The 22962-nt window shown below is 46.2% G+C and overlaps 1 protein-coding gene across 1 annotated transcript; it reads right to left on the bottom strand.

Moving 5' to 3' along the window:
- Nucleotides 1-448: 448 nt before the first annotated feature.
- Nucleotides 449-2226, bottom strand: LOC130573460 (uncharacterized). Its single transcript, XM_057365896.1, has 5 exons — nucleotides 2046-2226; nucleotides 1890-1949; nucleotides 1336-1686; nucleotides 538-613; nucleotides 449-455 (listed from the first exon to the last, which is right to left on the bottom strand). The coding sequence occupies exons 1-5, from the start codon at nucleotides 2218-2220 to the stop codon at nucleotides 449-451; spliced, it is 669 nt and encodes a 222-aa protein (XP_057221879.1). The 5' UTR covers nucleotides 2221-2226.
- Between the last annotated feature and the right edge of the window lie 20736 nt (nucleotides 2227-22962).

Genomic DNA, 22962 nt, shown 5'->3' with positions numbered 1-22962 from the left:
TTGGGGTTTAAAATTGCCCCACTTTGTCACCCAGCTGGGATCTCACTGCTTGCTCTTGTAGTGAGGAGAAAAACACAGTTAGGAACAAGTGCCTTCTTTTGTTAATTACCTTTCCATCTCACCAGGACTGAAATTTTTGTGAATCCTCTCAAAGCCATCCATCTCTTGCAAAGCATCAGTCTTTCGCTCTTCACGGCTGAAAAAAACAAGCAAGTTAAACACCACTGCCACAAACAGCTTTGTACTCATATTTATAATAATTCCTGAGGAGAATTATCTGTAACTCAAAGCAAAGTCAATTCTGCTTCCCTTTGCAATAAGAATAAAATGGATTGAGAGGAAGTATTAGGGGTYCTTCATGTGGACAAAYTCCTGTGCATCCTCTTCTGTRTGTGCCCACACAATCTCCTGTTATYTTCTGTGCTTTAGGTTTAACCTCCATGAGCATCTACTCACTGCCAGAGAATGGAGAAAGGGTGGACAGAAATCAATACAGGATGTGAAGCATCCAAGGTCCTCAGTGCACTTCAGGATTACCTGTTCAGACAGATGTGCTGCTGGCATGGGGACAGGATGCCATCTGACTTCCTCTTCATTGGAAGGGTGATGTAATCTGCAGCAGGGATGGGAGACAAACTGAAAAATCAGCTCTGGAAAAGGTCATTAATCCCTCTGTGTCCAGAGCAGATTATCTAAGAACTCCTGCTAGACTGCATGGCAACATGCTATTCCCTTTGCATAAACAGAGTGATCCAGACAGGCTTTCCAGGGCTCATCAGGGGGGATTTGTTATTAGAAAAAGGGGGCATCTCAAGGGCTTCTGGTCCCAGCACAAAAGAGATAGTGGGCAAAGCGAGCAGAGCAAACTTGTCTGTGGATGTTTCTGTCTGTCAGCAGGTAAATAACACACTAATGTATTTTCATAAGTGCATTTAATGTGTGTGTGTTAGTGGGTGGAAGAATAGGGAAATAGGCAAATCTGAGAAGGTTTGACTAATTGAGATACAAATGGGAATTTCAGTTATTCAGGCAGGCATTCATTTAGGTTGTCTTCTGGCTTGTGGGGAGAGAACTGCTAGCCAAGGAGACAGACCTGGTGCCTACAGAGCAGAGACCATGCACTATCCCACAGGTATCACACATCTCCCTTTAGACAGCTCTCCTGTGGGAGATCTCCCTGGTATAAARAACCTGAAGATGTCATCTCTGCCCTCCATAGCCCTAAGAAAAGCCCACACAGCCCCAGAGAAAAGCAGAGGTTTTCTGGCTGCTCTGCAGCTYCCCATCCCACCCTGCTATTCAGGACCAGGCAGCAGAGGCAGAACCCAAGGTTACCTCTGGCAGCTGGAGCAGCCCTGTCCTCTTCACCCTGGGAAGTGCCTGGCCCTGGCATGGCCATGGTGATGAAGGCAGATGGAGCTGTGAAGGCGCTGGCTGGGTGGGGAGGAGCTGCCAGGGAACGGGGGCTTCCTGCTGAGCCTCCCAGGACATGTCTGTCCTTGAGGATGGAGGAGTTGCTGGCATCGTGGGGCAGGCTGGCCTCAGCCACCCTCAGCAGTGGCTTTGCAGGATAGCTCCTGTCACTGGGGTATTTCCTGGATGCGTTCCCRTGGGTCCATTTGGGGAAGGTTTTCCTGGATTTTTTTGGTGGGGATGGCATCATGCTGTGGACAGCTGGTTCTTCTTCTGAAAGCAAGGCAGATACTCAGGATGTGCCACGGGGCATCAATGATTTGGATCTCCCCCCTCCCACTCAATGCTTGGTACCCTGATTGCAGTGATGTGAAATTTATGCTGATTATTATGGGGATTACCACATCCCCAGCATCCTCCCACCCAAAAAAACCCCTGGAAGTAGAAGGGTGCAATGTTCAAAACCCCTTACTCACTTAACTTCTCCAGGAGCTGTCGATCTTCCAGCAGCTTCTTCTCCAAAACATCTTTGTGCTCTGTAGGAAGAGAAGACGTTTCAGCACTGACCTCCTCAGAAGGTTGCTCCTGAGCAGYCCTGGATTGCAAACCCAGGCCAGGTGGGTGTCACTCACCACTGATGCCTTCCACCACACCCCAGTAGAGGCCACTGAAGCCGGGGCATCGGGCCAGGACCTGCTCCCCCACTGTGTAGAGGTGGAAGGGCTTGCGGGGCTCCTTGATGTTCTCCACACTGATGACCCGGCTGCCATCCGGCCAGCTGATGAGCACGTAGAGCTTGGCTGACATCAGGGCTGCCCACCTGGAGCACAGGGAGCAGAATGGGAGTGTCACCACAAGGGTTTGGGCTGTTCGTTGTTGGGAGTGCTCACAAACGGTGCTTTGCCTGCGGCAGCACAACCTGCAGATAGAAAATACYTGGCCCTGCATCTTCTCCATGCATTATTTCTCTTTTCCCGTTCCTGCCGTTCTGAGCTTGCCTCATCTTAAAGCTCGTCACTGGGAGGCTGTCTTGGGTCTGACTGCCCCAGGTGCCATCAGTGCATCCAAGTGTCATTTGAATTGAGAGCCATGTCCTGTCTCATCTGGGGTCAGGCAGGGCCAGCTCTCACAGCAGACACTTGGAGCAGACTCTGGATAAGCCCCTGAGCAGACACAGGCTGGTTCCTCTGCCCCATGAGCCATCACAGCTCAAATGGCTTCAACAGACCCACAGCAATTTGCTCGAGAGCAGGGCTGTGTCTGTGTAATATCCACACAGGCAGTGCAGAGAAGAGGCTCAAAAGGACCTGGGGGTATTCCAGGAAATTATCATTCCTTTGCTCAGTTATTTCCCCTGGTAAACATCAGAGTGCTTCAGTAAGGAGAACAGCAAATTCCCTTCATTTMACCCATGGGGAAACTGAGGCACAGACCAGGGACAGATATATCTAAGGCAGTCAAGCAACAAAGCTGCAAGGAGCTGGATCCTAAGTCCTGGCTCACTGCTGTGCCCACGGAGATACCTCTTTCTGCCCCTGGAGCTGCAGACTTCAACCACTGGAGAAACCACAGTGCCAGGCTGGTGTGATTTGCAAAACCTCCCGTGCCGAGGAGCAGCTGAGGAGATGAGGGTGGCTGAGCCCAGGAGGGGTTTCTTTCCTGCTTCCAACCAACACTTTATGGATAGGGACCAAATCAAGCAGAGACCACTGCCAGAGCTCCTAAAGGCCCTGGCAGAGCATCACCCCAGTCCTGCCTGCTCTGCTCAGCAGTGGGATTTGGAGAAGGGTTCTGGGGATGGGGTGAGCCCGTGCGCTGGGCACCATGGCTCAGAGAGAATGCCCACAATGTCCAAAGCTGAGCTGGGGCAGGGAGAGCTGGAGCACACACAAGACAGCAGGTAAGGCAGCTAAGACCCAAATTATTCCAGTTTCTTGTTTTGTCTCCAAACCCCAATAAAATTCCTGCCCTGGATTTGATTCCTCTCACTTGGAAGGTTCAAGTTCACCCTGGAGAACTTTCTCCTTCCCTGCCTCCACCACCATCAGCTGCAGCAAAGCTCCATGCAGGAGCTGTAGCTCTCCCCAAACCTGCCAGCCTGCCCTGCTGGCACAGTCTCACAYCTGGATTTCTCCAACCCTTTTCTCYGGCACTGATTTTTATCAGGAAACACCAAACATAAATGATCTGTGTGCCTGACCCCCCACATCCCCATCCCTGCGGCAGGCAGCTGCCCCCAGCCCTCTCCCAAACACAGGGAAGGCTACAGACCAGAAACTGGGAAAAATGCACAGCTGAGCCTTCTCCCTCCCAGAATCAGAGCTCCACATTCCAAACAGCAAACAGCCCCAACCCAAACAGCTCTCAGGAGGGATTTTCCTTTAACATTTAAAGAAAACACACTGATCTTCCTTCCCCGTTAACCACTTGCTCATTTACCCTTATGAATGCACCAAAACTACATGAACACACAAACAGAGAGAGAAAAAAAAAGAGAGAGATCACAAGCTGCTTCTTGCCTGGTTAGCACTGCTCCAGGTGTTGAGTCTTGCAAGATGCCTCCTGTCTCTGCAGGTCTCAGCTGCCTGCTCCAGGAGAGGAGGTGACCGGACACTTCTTTGCCTTGGGCTTGTCCCTTCACCACAGTTCCTTGTCAGGTCTCCTTTGTCTGGCTTGGAAAGCTCCCACCTGCTGTCCTCACTGCAAAGAAAAAAAAAAAAAGAGCTTTGGCTTTCTTTTCTCCTGGTTGTTTTGTTTCAGCATTATTATTCCTGTTATTTTCCCATATACATATATTATTCTTTTCCTTAGCTTGTTTCAGGTCTGTTTCTTACAGGGAGAGAGAGCAGAAGAGAAGAGAAAAAGCCTTGGGTTTTTTGGAGCATGAATAAACCTTGCATTTCCATGAGTTATTCATGAATAATTCATGAAAATGCATGATTAATTCAGGTTCATGAATTATTCAGGAATAATTCTCGAACATTCCTGGTTAATTCATGCTCACACAGCGAGTGAGTCAGGCTCTAGGGCTTGGAGAATTCCTTTCTCCCTGAGACAGAAGAAGAGAGGCTTAGAGAAGCTGCATTGTGCACTTGATGTTTACTGCCTCTTAGAAGAGAACATATTTTGGGCCCTTTTTGAAACAAGGACTTGAAGAGAATTGAAATGCCTGCAGCCTCCTGCCCACGGAGGAATAACACAGCACCAAAAGAAAAAAAAAAAAAAAAGAAAGAAAGAAATTGGACTTGCTCACAGAGGAAAGCCTGGCAGCAAGTTTTATTCCCTTTCAAAGCATCTTTCTCCCCCCGCCTCCAGATTTCTCCCTGGTTAAGATACATCTCACTGCTTCAGTTTTTACCTGCTGTGCAACAAAAAGGACCACGCACATGGGTTTCTGCTGGAGGAATCAAAGGGAATTCCCATGCCACATACCCATCTATCCCTCTGTGTATGTGTGTGCAGAGTCTCTTCTCCCAGGTAACAACCAACAGGACRAGAGGAAACAGCCTCAGGTTGCACCAGTGGAGGCTTAGATTAGATATAAAGGAAAATTTACACCAAAAGGGTTGTCCAGCCCTGGTGAAGATGCACTGGGTTCTCTGCACAAGCTGCCTACCCAACCAACCATCCCACCCCAACCACAGGATGAGGAGATGGAAGAGCAGTTAAGGAGTGACTCCAGACTGCCTGGTTTATCTCACTCAAAACCAGCACTGCAGGTTGTTGGGAGAAAGAGAGAATTCAGATGTTCAGTGACACYTTAGAAAAGGACCTTGATTAGATTCGCAGAGTAAGAAAAATTCCGTATCCCAGATTTGCAATATTTACAGCTAAAAAATACACCTGTCAGCCCAGGTAAAAACAGATGTTCAACAGAGAGCTGGTTGGGATTAGGTAAAAAGCAAATGTGAATAAAAAACCAGCAGTATGTGACTTCTGTGTAGYTCTGAATGATGTTGCTCAAGACTGAGAACGGCATAGTAATAAGAAATGGAAAAGCAATGACAAGGAAAAAGATAATGGAGACCCACAACAATGGAGATGAGATTGAATTCTGGTTTGATGCAGGATCTGATGCCAATAAAATCTGCCTGGGAAGCAGGCTGGCTTACACAAGCATTGTTTGCCTTCCTTTGAAGAGCAACAATATCCAAAACATAACAGATGAATAGTCYTGGGGTAGGGGGTGGTAATTCAACTGCAAACCACAGGAGAGGAAGGATTGCAGGAACCACAAGAGAATGACAAATTGTAGTCTCATCAAACAACAGAAAAGTCAAGTGCATGTGTATCAATATACAGTGTTTGTGTTGAATTATTCCAGGAAAATGCAAGYCTGAAGTGAATCCCAGGTGTTTGACTTCATGAAAATTAGCAAGTGCTGATTAGATTTCCCTCCCAGTCGGTGAATATGAAATCCCTGCGCAGATGCCTCAGTTCTGGCTGCAGTTGAGTTACTGTATTGAGGAACATCTCCTCTGCATCTCCCAGCTCGTGTCACCCTTGGAGCTGCACTCGCTGAGGTTTAGATTTCAGCCASGACTGAAGAGCAACAAAAACTCCTTTGTGATCTTACCCGGAGATACACCCGGGAGCAGCATTCAGCATGTCTGAGTGCTGCCCTGTCTTTATCAGAACAATCTTAATTGATGTTTGAAGGGGTTTGAAGGGGTTTAAAGGGTAAACACAGGTGGTTTTAATCCCCCTTTTCACTCAATCTCAGCAATGTTGCTCTTCTTTTGGCTGGGTTCAGCAGCCCAGACAGAGAATCCTGAAATRTTTTGGGTTAAAAAGGAAYTTAAARACCATCTCRTTCCACCCCTCTGCCTTCCACTAGACCAGGTTTCTCCAAGCCCTATCCAACGTGGCCTGGAACACCTCCAGGGATGGGGCAGCCCCAGATTCTCTGGGCAGCCCAGGGCCTCGCCACCCTCACAGGGAAGGGTTTAATCCCAATATCCCATCTAACTCTGTCCTCTCTGAGGCTGAAACCATTCCCCTTGTCCTGTCACTCCAGGCCCTTGTCCAAAATCCCTCTCCAGCTCACCTGGAGCACCTTTAGGCATTGAAAGAAGCTCAATTATCTCCTTGGAGCCTTCTCTTTTCCAAGCTGAACACTCCAGCTCTCTCAGCCTGTTTCCAGGGCAGAACCGCTCCAGCCCTCGGAGCATCTTCATGGCCTCCTCTGGAGCAGTTCCAGCAGTTCCACATCCTTCTGATGCACTTCACCATTTTCAGAGAGCAGAACAAAGTTCAGTAATCAAGAGACAAGAACTACACGGCTCGTTAGTTCCTATCAGCACAATGAAATGACACAGGAACCCTCAAGGCCTGGATCCCTCCTGTGGGGGAAAAAAGCGGCCCCACAAGCCCTGATTCTGAAACTCAGCCAATTATTGTGTATGACTGAGGCCTGGGAAAAGAAAGGGATGTTAACAGCCTACATGGAGGAGGAATGCCGCATCCTTGGCTGCTGTTGAGAAAAGCAGATTGGAATGTAGAAATGATAATGCAGGTGGCTGGAAATTATAAACATTACTGATACTGTAGCTTTTGCAAACTCACCAATTATGTTCTGATTACTAATTAAACAGCTGTCTCTTAACCAATGTATGTTTGACACTAATGTATACGCTGGTTGCTAAAGTGGATAAAAGAGGYTTGTCCCACAATAAAGTTCTTCTTTYTCTCTGTTTTTTTCACCCACTTTTTGTGTGGTTTTGTATCTATTCTTTTTTGTCGCTGTTTGGCCAGCAGCTACACCCTCCCACACCACAGGAGGGTTCAACATTGCCGGGGCAAACAGTGCACAGAGAGACCCAGGCCCTGCCCTTGGTGAGCAGCCCCATCTGGGGTGGCTGATGGAGTCATTGGGATGGATCTGGGGACATTTCTGCATTCCATGGGGACAAACGCTGGAGCGKGAGGCACTGCCTGTACCCGAGAGCGACCACCCGGTGGCATTTTGCATTCCTAAYGAAACAAGTACAAGTGCCATCTCTGCCTGCCATCCAGGGAACAGTGAAACACGATCCAGGCTAATGAGGCTGCAGTTAACTGCATTTTAATTAAAGAATGTCTCTTTTCTAATAGGCCAGAAAGATGCTTCATTACTCAGACATGGGGAGGAAAGCCACCACACGGGTCAGCAGCCAGCTAGACAGTGCAAGTCCTACCTAGCAGAGTTTGTTAAATGTTTTCCTGGATTGGAGCTTTTCCCTGTTATTTCTCATGTGGCAGAGGCCAGGAAACAATGAGAAAATCAGAGTCTAAATGCACCGGGCACATCTTTGTAATGGGCTCTGCAGAGAGTCCACTGGCTGTAAGGACTTCCCATTTACCTAATGCAAGTTCTTATTCCTTCTCTATTACTGCCCTGAATTAATTAAGATATTTTTTAGAGACCATGGTATTTTATTTCTCTTCAGAAAAAGGTTTTCCATTTGTAATCCCATTTCAAAACCCCTTCTTTTCCACCTAAGCAGTTTCCCCTCATTTTCCAAAGCCTTTTTTTTCCAGCTGTCTGTATTTATTTGACCTTTGTGCTCTACAGCATCTGTTTCCTTATCTGCTTGACTGRCTGATTTCTTGGGGTTCCTTTGTGAGTTTCACAGTGAGCAGCATCACAATTAGCAAAAGAAGAAAAAAGGAAAAAAATCACCCCAAAAAATGGAAGKAACTTTAATTGAGGGAAGATAGCACTATAAAACATGATGGCTTTTAAATGTCCCCAAACCTTTCTCTGATTCTCCCAAGTATGTAGCATTAGCCTCTTTTTAGTATTTAAAGGGACATGAAGGGAACTAGCAGGAATTAATCAATCTAAGGAGGCATCAGAAACAAAAGACTAGAGCATTCTCATGAGACTGAAAAGGAAGAAATCATTTTACATTGTAATTAYAGCTGAAGGTACCTGGGAAATACAAACCTGCTTAACTTCAGGTACCTGAGCAGCTCCTGAGAAAGTGGCAGGACTGATCACATTTTTTCAATAAAGCAAATGTTTGCCTAGTCACAAAATCAGGGCCAAAAAGCAGAAAAAACCTGAATGTTTCACTTAGTAACAAACTCCACCAGAAGGGACACCAGCACATACCTCACAAGGGGAGGAGATAACACAGCGAGAAAGGGCCAATGCGGAAAATTCATCTCATCACATCCCCTCTAGGATTCACATCCCTGAGGGTTTGCCACCCTTTTCCACACCATTCCTGGATGGAAAGRTGCTGCAGGGACATGAGGTCCGTGCTCAGGAGCAGCAAATCCAAGTGTTGAGCCAGCCCTGTGCTGCTGCTGCTGCTCCTCCTCTGAGTCACTGCCCCGTTTCCTTGGCGAGCACARCCACGGGTACCTGAGAGCAGCTCCAGTGCCAAGAGAACATCKTGTTTCCTGTTACTGCAGCAGCACAACTCTGATTCCAGATTCTCCCCTGCTGCTAATTAATTAAATATAATCAGGAGCACGTTAGCCATTGCAGCAGGGACTTGCCAGGTGGCACAAGCTGCCTCCAGCCCTYTCCACAGCATCCCTGTGGACACAGAGCTCTTTTTCCTCATCATTTCTCAGCTGGTGTACCCCCTCCTAATTTTTGCTCTGTTTCTGGCAGAAAATACCAAAAAAAAAGTCCATTACATTAGGAGGGAATGTGTTTTGGGCTGATTTTGGACAAGAAACTGTGCCAAGTGGGATCTCAACCCTCTCCCCAATGCCTTGGGCTGCTGTGTTCCAGATGGAAGTTTCTGCAGCATCATCTGATCCTCCACCAAAAAGCATGAAACCCTCTGGTTTCACCTTACATGGCCACAACACTATTTCTCCCAGGGCTTTTGATGCTGCTGAGTAACTCAATAAATTCTCTCCAACCTGTCACAGCTTTGGCTGGAAGGGCACAGAGCCCTTGCAGRCTCGAGGGCATCACACAAAGCCACTTCAGTGTCACCACACAGGCATTAAATGTGGCAGGATGGTCTCATCCAGGACACCATCCACAGGGAGGGAAACAGAATGGAAAATTCTGTGAAATCAGGCAGAGAAATTGTCCTTGAGCAGCTGTCTTGCAGAGCTGGCACCAGCAAATGGGTTATTGTGAGAATAGATCTGTCAAAATCCATGGGAGCAATCCCCACCCCAACCCTGCCTGCTCARAGTGGCATCATTGTGGTACCTGACTGCTTCAAAGGTGAAAGCATATTCTCTCTAATTTGCTAAATTGACAAATTTACTCCTCTCAGGAGACAATCTCATCTCCACTTTCTACCTCTATAGCTTTGTACACTCAGTTCACAGCACRAAAAGATTTTTCCTTAATTTCTTCTCCAGGAAAGCAGGAATTGATCTTTTATTTGTGTCACTTTAAATTGAGATGCTGACTACGAAAATCCACTGCTCATCACATCAAATCTGATCCAATAGTGCCARTTACTCCAGTAATTGAGATATTTACTGGGACAGGTGGAAGGGGCAGGATCAGAATGAATGGTTCTTCTCACATGGGAGGAGGTAGAGGAAAAAGCAGAGTTTGGGAAGATATTGGTGCTCTAATTTAGGATATCTGCTATGCATGGCAAGACAAAACATGACACATTCTTCATCCTCCCTCTGGATGTGATCCAACCCTCTTGTCTCCACTTGTGAAAGTGTGGTGCAGAGTTTGGTCCTCACTCCCCTGGTAAATGGCAGAGCTGAGCTGATCTCAGCCTTCCATCCCTGTGGACCTGTACGAGATGTAACTTGTGTGTTTGCAACAAGCACAGCCCTCACTGGCAGGGAACAATTGTCTCTTCATCCTTCCCATTCTTCAGGTATTTCTCGAGGAAAATCCACTCTCTAGTGTGGACAGAGCAGTAGGGATGGAAGGTTCTGTGTGCCCCAAAAAGCCATCCACAGTCCCACTCACAACCATCAGTTCTGCATTCACAGTGCAGGCAGCAAACTGRTCACTGCTGGCATTGCCTGAGGTTTGAACTGGGAGCTGTGGATCACCAGCAAGTTTCCAGTGTTTTCTAGTGTGAAATATTTTCATAGTCCCCTACAGATCCTGGGTTCTGGGTCAGTCCCACTGTGGGGTTTGGGAGTGTTTAGGGAAACAGGTCCCCCCGGTCTGCAGCTGGGGCTTGGGGCCTCCCTCCAGGAAAATGTGCAAAGATCACAATGAAAACTCCTGTGCTCAGCCTTCTTTAATGTCTCTCAACTCATAATTCTAACTGAAAAATGCTATTTAGGAAGATCAGACAGATCAAAAACAGGACATTTTTGTGGATTAATGTAAAAATGCTTTTTGGAGGTTTAAGATGGAGGGATTTTCACTGAAGTCATTGCTCCTCTTACAATTTTTTTCAGCATCCTGTTGATTTGACTTTCCATCTTTATCTCCTGCCTTTACCTGCCCAGAGCCAATCATTTTRCTGACAGCTGCCATCCTCATGTTACATTTCCTGAGCATCACCTGCATGAGGCCTCAGGTGTTCACTAAGGAAAACTCACTTCTTCACACCCTTTGCAGAACCAGGGAAGATYTTGCTCGCTCAGTTGGGCAGTGAGATAGGTTTCTATTCAAATCTACTCTGTGTGGCACCACTGACGTGTTTTTGACTCAGAGAAATCTGTTTGTTGTCTGCTCTCAAATAAAGAGAGAACAGCTCAGTGAGCAACACCACGGCAAAGGAAACACAAACAGGCTGTTACTCAAACAGCATTTCTGAAGGGATTGTGCTCTGCTTTTCAGATGAGATTAAGAGCTCAATTACAGTAGAGAAAGAGCCTTTCATTAAATCACACATATAACATAATAAGGACAAATTATAGAGTTCTTCAGAAGCAAATCTGTGTCAGACTGCTGGGTAAGGAGGCCCTTCAGGGGGAGCCTKTAGCAGTTTCTCCTGCCCTTCTGAAGAAATGAGTCCTACACACCTCATCTAACCCCATTTTTAAGGAAACCTCRTAACCAAAATCCTGTGGAGCTTCCWATCCTTTGAATGYATCTCTCCCAGGAACAGGATGAGCAGTGTAAGCAGCCATCCCCTCGTGTTTGCAAAGAGTGGGGTGAAGCCTTGGGTTAGTGGTGCCCAGTTTAGGAGAGCAATGGTTTGTTCTGCTAACACAAGAAAAGCCCAGAAGCTCCGTGTTGTCTCAGTCCCACATCAGTAACAGGAGCTCAGGTGTGGAGTTTAAAGRATTTTGGKGCCMRGCAGCTGRGGGATGAATCAACCACCTGAAKCCAGACACTGAACACCACACCAAAACACAAGCTTGTTTTATTCCAGCACTCCTGCCATGCTCTCCTGACTGAAAAAGTCTCCACCAAGGAACATGCAGATAAGGAGATGAGGGAAAAACAGACGTAAGCCCCTCTTGCAGTGGARAGATCCCTGCCTGAGAAGCTAGGCTGGCCAAATTTTCAAAATCAAAGCTCCTGTGTGCAAAGCCCAGGCACACAAACCACAGGAAGAAATACCCACTGGTCTCTTTGGGTTCACTGCACACGGGTGAACCTGGAGCTGAGGGATTGGATGCTTTTCCCTCCCCAGGAATTCAAGGCACTCATGGCAGATCTCAGAGGGGACAGCAAGGAGTTGCAGGGCTGTCCAAAATCCTGCACCTGGGAAAGGGGAGGTCCAAGTTCAGTCACAGAATTGCCACTGCTTGATTTTGTTCCATTGTTATTCTGCTCTCCTGGAATATATTATGGTTAATTAAAGGCAGTTAGCTAATTGGATTGTCAGCAGGTACTGATGAAAGAAAACCCTTTGAAATGCCACGACCAGAGATTAGTTGAAATTCTCTTTGGAAAGACTTGTAATCTGTTGATGAAAAGAGTCAAGGAAAAAAACCACAATGTTTTTCAGGAGGCTTCACAACTCAGGCAACCACAAACACCATCAAGCATTGGGATTGAGGGTTGTCATTCCCACAGCAGGAAACCTTTCAAAGACACAAAAGCTTCCATTGRAAAGCAGTGTCAGAATGCACAGAGTTGAAAAATGTTCCACAAAGGCCTAATATTTGCATTAAGGACTGGATGAGATGAGTAGGAGAAGATGACTGGGACTCTTCAAAAGCCAGACCTCAAAGCTGAGACAGGATTTAATCWTGATATCCCTCTAGTTTTCCAGGAAAGAATCAAGACATGTGCAAGAGCTCAGAAAGCAAGAGTGCTCAAAACAGCAGCATGTACACAGAGGGAGAAAGAGAAAACACAGCTGAATGCATCCACTGCTCTTCTTTGGCCTGATCTGGTGTCTGGTGCAGTGAGTCACAGAAAACTTGCTCAAAACATGGGTGGCAGAACTGTAAATGTTCACTGATAAGCAACAGATATAATTAAGAGCATATAGGAGTGAGYGCAGTGATGAGGACCTGGAGAAGAAAGAACCCAAAAAGGCCAGACATCATGTAATACTGTGCATAATGAGGGTAAAATACATGTTGCTATTCATTATGTATCAAAAGAATTACAGAATCGTTTGGGTTGCAAGGGACCTTTAAAGGTCATCTGGAATGACAGGCTATTCAAAGAAACAGAAAAACAATATATGAACRGCCAGGGAAAGCTGTATTGAAAGCAAGCTGGGATTAGAACCAAAACAGCAACATCTTATCTCTGAAAGAAAGATTTATCTCTATTGCTGTCTGTCCCTGAAGGAAACACTAAACCAAAAGCCCTCCACTCCAGTTGTGGAGCCATGATGGAYTGGCTCTAAAACACAGGGGGTAGGACTCTTTTTCCTGGAGAAGAAGGAGAAAGTTTCTAGAACTTCCTCACAGGAGCCATCTTTGTGGTTTCTTGGTCCCATCCCCCCACCACCAAAAGTCAGACCAAGTAAAACCATGACACCCACACTGAGCTATCAGACCTCTCCATGTTCCCACCTCCTGCAGGAATTGTGATTTGTGATTTGTGATTTGTGATTTGTGATTTGTGTTGGGACCCCAGCACAAGTGAAGCACCACCTCAGAGAAGTGCGTCACTACTTCTATAAAACACGGCAGTTTTTACCTGACCATCAAGCAATTCAGCTTCTCTGGAAAGCACTGGGGGCAGGATAATCAGGGACAGAAAAGGGATATTTCTGTGGAGCAGAGGTCTGGTTTAAATTCTCATTAGGCTGTTAACAGCTGGTTTCATTAGTCTGCCCACAGACAAATCGTAATTGCTTTGTGGCTACTGCAGGGTGAAAAGCCATTTCAGTTTATTAATATTCTCGGAGCTGCAAATCTGTCAGTGAAATTATTTTTAAAATGCCTTGAAAAGTTTGTCCCTTCTCAAAGAACATGTCGGCCTGATAGACTGGGATGTGAAATTAACTACCCAATAAAATAGAGTTTTGAACGCAGTTTAATAGCACTTGAAGTGCTCTGCTCTGAGAAACTGTGCCCAAAGTCCAGGTGGAACTTTCTCCATTGGTGCTCTTCGAAATTTGTGGAAGCTATAATTTTAGCATTCATTTTACAGGGGCATTTATAGCCCAAGGGTCAAAACCAAACCCATAAAATCCTGCTCAAGCCCTGAGCTTTCTTAAACCAGAACTAAACTTGTATCTAAAAGTCTGCCTGGAGCACAGGACTACTAAGTTCTTTCTAGYAGAATTCTGTTGTAGAGCTTAGCTTGCAATGAAGGGTCTCAATTTAGTTAAATATTCCCCCAGCATAATCAGCATAAATTATAATTTCCCTACTATAATTCATGGTTTTTCCACTCCTAATTTACTCTTCCTACTTGCCCCAAGCACCATTCTTACTCCTACAACAGTTTAATGGCTCCCATTAAACTTATTACTCTACAGACATATGTTGGATTAAAGTTTACCTGAATAAGAGCTCCTGCCAGAGCTAATGGAGAAGATATTTCAGTTTATTCAAAGCAGCTGTTATCTCAGAAAAAGGATATTTCTTAAATTAGAATAAAAGTTCTGTCTGGATAAGTATTCCTTTGTTTCCCCCAACCATTCACTAAAAGCCTTCACTCACTTAAGAGCTTTTTATATAATTTGTAGTATTCACTACATGGCCAATTACTAAAAGAACCTTGAACCCACGGTGCAGCTAATGACCATCTCTAATAGTTTTTTACATGTATTTTCTTTCCATATTTTCTTCAGCAATAGCAAACCAGGTGCCCTCCCCCTTTTTATCTCCTGTTTAATCCATTTACTCTCATCTTCCATGGCACAGCACACGATATTTCCACAAGACCAGTCTGCACCAGCCACTCTTTCACAACTCACCCATAAAATCCCAACCCTGAGCTTTTACACTCCCATCTCTTCATCTTCCCATCCACGGAGGAGAATCAAGGTCAGCCAGATGCAAATGAGGTGTGATGAGGCAGTGATTGTTTGATGAGCTCAGGAGGAGGAAAGATYTTGGCTGTGCCTGGTTTTTTAGATCACCCTCAGTTGTACAAGGAAAATTAAGGGCAGAGCAGTGATGCTCCTCTGCCAGTTTCCCCATGTCATCATTCCTGACAAAGTCAAAGATGGGCAACTTACACATATTCTCTTACTCTGACTCCTGCTGGGATGAAAACATCAAAAAAATAGGAAATAAAAACACTTATCAGGGACTTTCATCATGTGAGTTCAGGATTCCCAGCTCCCTTACAAAGGGGGAAGGTTCATCAGGCAAACATGTAAGAAGGAGCCTCAAATTATCCAAAATCCCAATGAAAACGTTTTTTCCCTGTGGAAACCTTCACCAAAGCTGGTCGCACTCCAGGCCYTTTGTACACCCATTTCCTGATATGCCTCTCACAGTGGGATGTTCCCACTGCTCCAGAGACCCCACACAAACCTCATGGCACCACACAGACACATTCCTCTCCTCCCTACAAACCTGGGCACCTGCAACAGGCACCTCTGTGCTGAACCCATTTCTCCCCAGAACAAAGTGGTCAATTTATCCTTGAAAAGACTGACAGCAGCGTTCTTGTCTTCTCAAGGAGAGCCATCATTTCCCAACTGTAATCTCCACGCTTATTCCCTTAAAGTGGCCCAAGGACATAGGCAGCAGCAAGGAAGGCATTGAAATGACAGATTTAACCCAAGAGAGCTCTCAGCTCCCTGTGAAAGCTCAGACAAGCAGCAGAGGAAGAATTAATGCTCCCATGACTGGCATCTAACAGCCACAGGGCAAGCAAAGAGGTGGTTTYAGAGAATGAAGGAAGCACAGAAAAAGCACTGAGTAATAAAAGCTGAGAAAAACCCATCACTCCAACAGGTAAATGAAGGTAAACCACTTGAAGAGACAGAGGTAGATGGAGGGAAGAAAACAAACACCACAATTAATAGTGTCCATGACACCCACAGACAAAACATGCCCAGGGGACCAGGAAAAAGCTGATCCAAACAACAGCAAAAATGAAATGAGATCTCTGAAGGGAAGAAAATGAAGAAGCAGCCTGAAGAAAGGAAAAAATACCTCCGTGCCTTTCATTCCCTGCTGACAAGGTGTCACTTTTTTTTTTTAATCCATAGTCTCTTGTATCATGTGGAAGGAATCCAGAAAAATAAAGCTCAGGAGAAGCATGGTTTATTTGCAACATYCCTGCATAGCAGACAAGATACATCCTCATGCAAACGATTTAATGCAGCACTCACATTTTAATTGCTTCTTTTCCTCTTCCTAGGGAAGCAGAGTTGCCTTATTTACTCCAAGCAATATTTTCTCCCTCCTCTTTGGCAAAGAACAAGCTCCCACCTTGCCAAGTGCTCCCTAGGTTATTTAATACTCMTCACACCCATGCTAAGGAGAGTGAAGCAAGTTCATTTATCACTTATTATAATGATTAACTCGCCCAGCTGCCAGGTTCAAGAGCCCCAGAGTGCCCCAGGTTATAGAGGATCACAGAAGGAAAAGCTCCATTGAATTAAGCTGCTGCCACACTGGCCCTCTTTGCCTGTCAAACACATTCAGCTGGTCTTACACTGCCTTGTGAAAATCCTCCATAAAACACAAGTGAGAATCCCTCAGCATCCATGAGAAAGCACAGCTGAGTTCTGCTCAGGGAGTTTCAAAATTATGTGGGGTATTTATGATCTCCCATTGCAAAGGMAACATCTCAGGAAAGCCAAAAGTTTCTTTTCATGGATTCACAGGATGTGTTGGGTTGGAAAGGACCTTAAAGCTCATCTTGTTCAAGCTCTCTCCACATTCAGGACTTTCCACTAGACCAGGTTRCTCCAAGCCCCATCCAATCTGGCCTTKAATGCTTTCAAGGGTGAGACAATCATAGCTCCTCTGGAATCTGTTTTGTTCCTCCCAGATCTAAAATCATACCAAATTTAGCAGCCTCAGAGATAGATTTCTATTAAATATTTACATTTTTTTTCTAGGAAAGTAATAARGCAAACCTGCTTGTCTGCATCTGACTGCAAAATCAACACGAGCTCTTCAGAAAGGGCTGCCACCCACTTTTCTTATYTTTCCCCATTTGGTGGAACATTTTCATTCTGTTGTTGTTTATTTTAATATATGTGGCTGAGAGTGCTTAAAATAGTGCAGTGAGATAGCGGGGTGTGAGGGGTGGAAAACTGAGCTCTTGCACATCCAGTGTTTCTGTTGTTGGAAGCCCTAAATCCCACCTCTCTGGTGGGATGAAATAGATGCTACTAATGCAATTTCTAAAGTATCATGCATCAAGATGACACTATTTTAAGACTAAGTAAAAAAAAAGCCAATTTAAACAAACCTCCGCTCTTTTACATTTTCTCTGCTCCACAGTTTATGACAGAAGACAGGAGAGAAAGATTGTTTTGGGAACAATGTTTTCAGGACTCTAAAAATAATATAAAAACTGCTMTGCTACACTCTCAGCTGTTACAGCCCCAAAAAGCACTGGCTGTCTTTGCTCACAGAGTCACAACTGTGGTGGGATTTCTACCCCAGGTACCAACCTGGTGAGCACACCATGGGACAGTCATTTCTTGTTTTCCTGGGAATAACWACAGCACTTTGGTGTAGCAAGGAAACATGAGATTCTTTCAGTGGCCTTTGAAATTGGACGTGTGAAATGAGGGACACAAAACCAAAGGCCAGCTGAACCCAGATCTCTGACCGGGTCTTCACATTCTGTCCAGGAAGATGGATGAGAATCACTGTTTTGMCAGGGAAACTGCATCAGCTGGGAATTTGGTTTAGAAAATGTGCTTTTTGCTTCTCTCAGAGCCAAAATTCCGTCACATTTCTTGTATGTCCTTCTTAGGTAAGGACTATGTTCAGCTGAGTGACAGTGAAGTAAAACAACAATCCAGAATATATTTTCCTCTACACAATATCCTCCATCCACATGATTCATTACTCACTGGCACACAGGAGTAAAAAAGAAACCCAAATAGATCACTGTACATAAAGTCACGTGTGTTGGGGGGTGAACAAATCTCCCAAAGATRCTGGAAACCTCCCCTGAAGACCCAGTTCAGGGAGATCCTGAGYTGTTTTGTGTTTCTGGGCATGAGGATGCTCAGGATCTTCCATGGATGCTCAGCAGGCAGTAGGAATGTGCCTGAATCCCACTCTGGAAATGCCAGTGGCTCAACTGGGAGCTGTGGGAATGATTTACACTGCACTGAGAGGGACCACAGTTCTGCAAGGGTCTTTCATCAGGAAAAAAAACAGCAGCCTGGAGGGTGGGGAATGGTGGATCTGTGCCTCTGCGTGCCCATCCTTCACCTTAATGCAGAGCTGCCCCCAAAGTTGCCATGTATCACTTTTTATATCTCTCCTGTTGGGTATATTATATCTCTCCTGTTGGGTATATTTTGGAGCAGCTGTTATGTGTGGTTTTTTATGGTAATCCTGTGGGAAGCAGCCATTTTCCTGCTGTGATATCCTCACAGCTAATACCARCACCTCATTCCCTTTGSTTTTATTTGGGGATTTTTATKGATTTGTTTGTTTGGGTKTTGTGGGTTTGTTTATTTATTTGGGGTTTTGTCTGYTTCGGTTTGAGTGTTTTGTTTGCTTTTTTTATAAATGACTGGTGAAGCTGACACAGCCAAACTCAAGGAAATGCAAACCAGGCCAGACTCTCCAGAAATGACTTTTGACTGGGTTTAGCTKCATCCACCAGGCTCAGGATCACCAGTATATTTGCAGCTTTGCTCTGCACCATCAGCCTGCTCAGATACTGCTCAATGTTTTACAAATGGAGAAAGCAATGGATGCTGTGTCAACCTTCTTTTCAAACAGCAAACTTTGTTCAGCAGGACAGAAAAGCAGGAAAAAAAATTATTCATCAGTTAGAGCAAAGCAATTATCCCACCATATTCCACTCTGCTGTTAATTGATTTTGTACATTTAGAGACAAGCCTGGGTCTCGGGTTTCCTTCTCTCAGTTCCTGATGCTGTTTGCTGCCCTCCAGCCTCGATTCCCCCTGATCTCCCTCACTGCTGTCCATGTGCAGCCAGGGATGCTCAGCCTGGGGATGGGAAGGTCTCACTGCAGCCATGAGGTGCCTTTAGGAAAGATGGGGACAGAGTGGGGGGGATGTGGGGACAGCAGAAGAGGGGATGGTTGGAAACCACATGAGGTGATTTCAGTTGGATCTAAGCTGTTTTTTCACAGAGGGTGGTGAGATCCTGGCCCAGGCTGGGCACAGAGGCTGTGGATGCCCCATCCCRGGAAGACCCAAGACCAGGTGGGAACAGATTGCTCAGGCTGGAACAAGATGATTTTAGGGTCCTTCCAAGGCAAACCATTCAAGGATTTGATCATTCTACGATCCCCATTGCCCATTGCAGAGCAATTCTGTGAGTTGTGATGTCACAATCCACGTTCCAGCTGGAGCCTCTATCGCCCAGCAAAGAGCACAACCATTCCCCCTTGTGCCAGCACACACTTCACCCTGCTCTGAGAGCACTCCTGTCACCCTGATTGTCACCTGCTCCCTCATGCTGCCATCAGTCCTGAACTCTCCATGCTGCCTGGTATTGCCATCCATCCCTGCAGGGCACTCACATTCATCCCAATGAAGGTATGGTGCCACTCCATGGAGGTGGACACCCCCAGACTGCCTGGCTGGGCTGGAGCTCTGTGGGGTTGGTGTGGGACAGGGACCCCACTCCCTAGGAGGTTTTGCTCCCTATGCAGGCTGTCACAGAGAGAGGGGAAGAGGAGGATTTGAAAATTGATATGGARGAGAAGATGGAAGTGGATAGAGAAGAGGATAGAGAGGAAGAAATGGAAGTGGATGTGGAGGAGGAGACCGAGGAAGACATGGAGGTGGATGTAGAAGATTACGTGGAGGACATGGAAGTGGACGAGACAGATGAGGAGGAGGACATGGTCTTGGGATGAAGACCAACCCCAGCAGCAGGACAGGCAGGTKCTYCCCATGCCCTGCCCATGGGCACAGTGGGTGTCCTGCCACCAGGCTGGGGCTGGGCTGGGTGACCGCGCTCAGGGACAGGGTGACCCAGATTCTGGTGGCAGAGACACCAMCCCCAGCCTGTCCTGTGCTTGCTTGGGGCCACCCCAGCCCCATTCCAGCACCTGGGGCCAGCTCCCAACCCCAGCTGGGCTCAGTGCTGGTGGCAGTCCCGCTCTGCCAGCATGTGCCAGCCTGGGGGCACAGGGAACAGCCCTCAGGAACCAACTGGAGTGACCATGTCACCTGCTTTTCTTCCAGGACTGATGGAGATGCTGGGCAGAGATGCCACCCTTCTGTGTATATGTTTTGGAGTTTGTTGTTGTCTTCAGTAGATAGGTTTTAGRGTTCTTTTTACCTTCTGTAAATAAGTTTCATGCATTGCTGTTAGGTAGGTTCTCATGTAAATACATTCCATAGATTTTGGTTGTTATAAAGATTCTTACWATGTAAATAACATTCTGTAGTTCATTTTTTTTGTTGTTGCTCTTCTGTAAATAAGCACTCTTTATTTTTCACACCCCAGCTCTCTTTACAATTCCTTTGGGCACAGGCAGGGTTTGCAGAGTTGTGGTTTCCACTTGCTCCAGGTTGCCAGGGCCTTTTTATATATATAGATAAATTTTTATWTATRTATATATACATACATACATATATACACATATAGATATTTATTTATTTATATATGCATATATATATATTTATTTTTATATACATATATATTTATATATATACATATTTATTTATTTATTTATTTTATATATATATATAAAGAGTAAACTCTTTACATATTTATTTATTTTTATATATACATATATTTATATATATATGGAGTAACCTCTTTACCAATACTTCTCAAAAAGGGGTACAAAAATACAGCATAAAAACATAGCCTCCAGTATAAGACTCGCAGTTACAGCAGAAATTTCCAGAACATGAAATCCAAGATCAGCTACTGTGTGAAGTGAGGCACAGTCCAGCCAAGCAAGGGGATTGCCTACAGGGTGCTGTTCATCCTGGTGAGAGGCACATCCCACCATCACCATCTCTGTGGGATTCATCCAGAGGCGAGCCCTGTGCTKCTTCCAGCAGCCCAGGCAGACGTGGTTGTTGGGATTTTTAGGGCGAGGGGCACAGCCACCCCAGGAGTGGGGGTCCCTTTGCACGGAGGGGTCCCACAGACAGAGATCCCACTCTCCCTGCAGGGTCTCTGCACACCCTTGATGTCTGTAGGGGCAAATCCCAGCGGGCTCTGTCCTATGGGATCAGGGCAGAGCCCGTGTGGCCCTGCAGAGCCTCACCCTGCCCTTCCCTGGGTGGCCCTGGGCTACCRAGGCTGYGCTGRGCTGCAGGCACCCCCTGCTCCCRGGCACCTCAAGGGGCTGGAGCTGSCCAGAGGGAGCMTCAGCTCAGGGATCTCTGACCTACAGGGATCGAGGTTTCCTTTGGAACCCCCTGTCGCAGACTCTGTTCCGAGCAGAGCACAAATTGATCCTCCCAGTTGAAGGTGTGACGTTAATTGGCACAAATTCGTCCCCTGGGCTTKCCAGCACAGCCAATGCCAGCACTCATAATCCCTGCTCTGCACTCCCTGCTCGGCCACCAAAACATCTGAACCCACAGGAACATCTTTAATTAGCACCAACCTGCTGAGAACCTGTCCCTGGGACAACAGGGACAGATAAAACACTTGGCATTGGTAGTCTGGGGCAGAGCTGAAACTAAAGCGTTTTAATGTCAAAGAGAGAGGGTTTTTTATTGCTGAATTCATTCTCCAAGAGCAATAAATCTGCTGGAAGCGTTAGGTCTCCTCCCCTGCCACGGCTGAGTATCACCGAGATTTGCTCCTGGGTTATGACTGATTTTTATTAATCGGTTCAGGACTCTGGTATTATTCCTGGTTAAGGTGCAGAGATGATATTTCAGTGCCTGACAAGTTCAGCACAGCTCGTGCTGCACGCAGAATTTCCAGATCCAGACATTCAGACCCTGCAAACCGATACTTTTTCATCCCCGTGCAAAGATCATTTYTAGGACGTCACCAATGTACCACACACTTCTCAGAGCTGTCCCTTCTGTCCAGTCACTTCACAGTCTTCACTCCCAAGCAGTTTTTGATGGAGTTCAGTGGCACATGGGATTTAATCCTGGTTTTCCTTCATCTGCTCCTGAGCTGTCTCCAGACAGGGTGTGTGGGCACTGTCTGACAGCAGCAGCATTAACRTGTCACCTCCCTGACACTGAGCTTCATGTCACAACTTTCCATCAAAAGCAGCAAACAAATGATTCCTGCTGGGTCCCCCACAATTCTGTGGGTATTTTGTGTGGCTGCAGCTCCAGCACCAGCTCAGGTGCACAGGAATTTCAGGAGGAGATGAACAGAAGGGATCAGCCATTCACAGAGAAAAACATCAGTTTGCACAGCCCAAATCCCCACCACACTGCAGACTGTGGTAATCCAGACTCTGCATTTACACTTTGGCCTCTGTGCCTTACTTTTCCCCTCACTAAAGTCCCCCAGGTCCCCTCATGCTCAGATTCCCAAAATATTTAAAAGCAGCATTAGAAGCAAGGATGGTTAGTGGGAATAGTCCCAAGGCTCAGCAAAATTTCTSTTCTCAGGCCTCAGAATTCCAGCCAAGGAAGGAGGAAAACCTGCATGGAAGAGGTGTGAAATCAAAGCAGTAATCAAATTTAGGTATAATGAGAGGAGCTGAAGAGGTTTTCAATGCTCAGAACAAGATTAGCAGCTCCAGGCACAGGAGGAACGCGACATTTTCCCTGCTCTAACAACTCTGCGATGCAAATTGCATCTCAATTCCTTCCCCCCAGCTCTGGGACCTGTTCAGCTGTCGGTGTGGTGCTGAATTTTTAAAGCAAAGTGGTCAGAGAGGTGGTTTGTAAATAAAAATCGCACAAGCTTGGAAGCACCAGAGCAAAGAGAGGCAGAGCCTGGCCCTGGAGTGCAGCAKGGCTACATGACACATGCCTGAAACTCCAAGAAATATAAGAATTTGCCACTTGTTTTTCTCCCACAGGAGATACAGAAGGTGTTTTATGGAATCCCWGCCTCCTTCAGGCTGTATTAGGATGCAGGAGAGCACAAGAATGAAGGTTACACCGCCTTTTGCTGCTGCTTCCATCTCCTGCCTTAAATCCCTTAAAACCTGTCCCTACTGAGCCATCC

This window comes from Malurus melanocephalus, unplaced genomic scaffold (assembly GCF_030028575.1).
Source record: "Malurus melanocephalus ecotype Western Australia unplaced genomic scaffold, MMel_1.1 scaffold_59, whole genome shotgun sequence".
Taxonomy (NCBI): domain Eukaryota; kingdom Metazoa; phylum Chordata; class Aves; order Passeriformes; family Maluridae; genus Malurus; species Malurus melanocephalus.
Note: the sequence above shows the minus strand (reverse complement) of the source record. Positions and strands in the feature narration are given on the sequence as shown.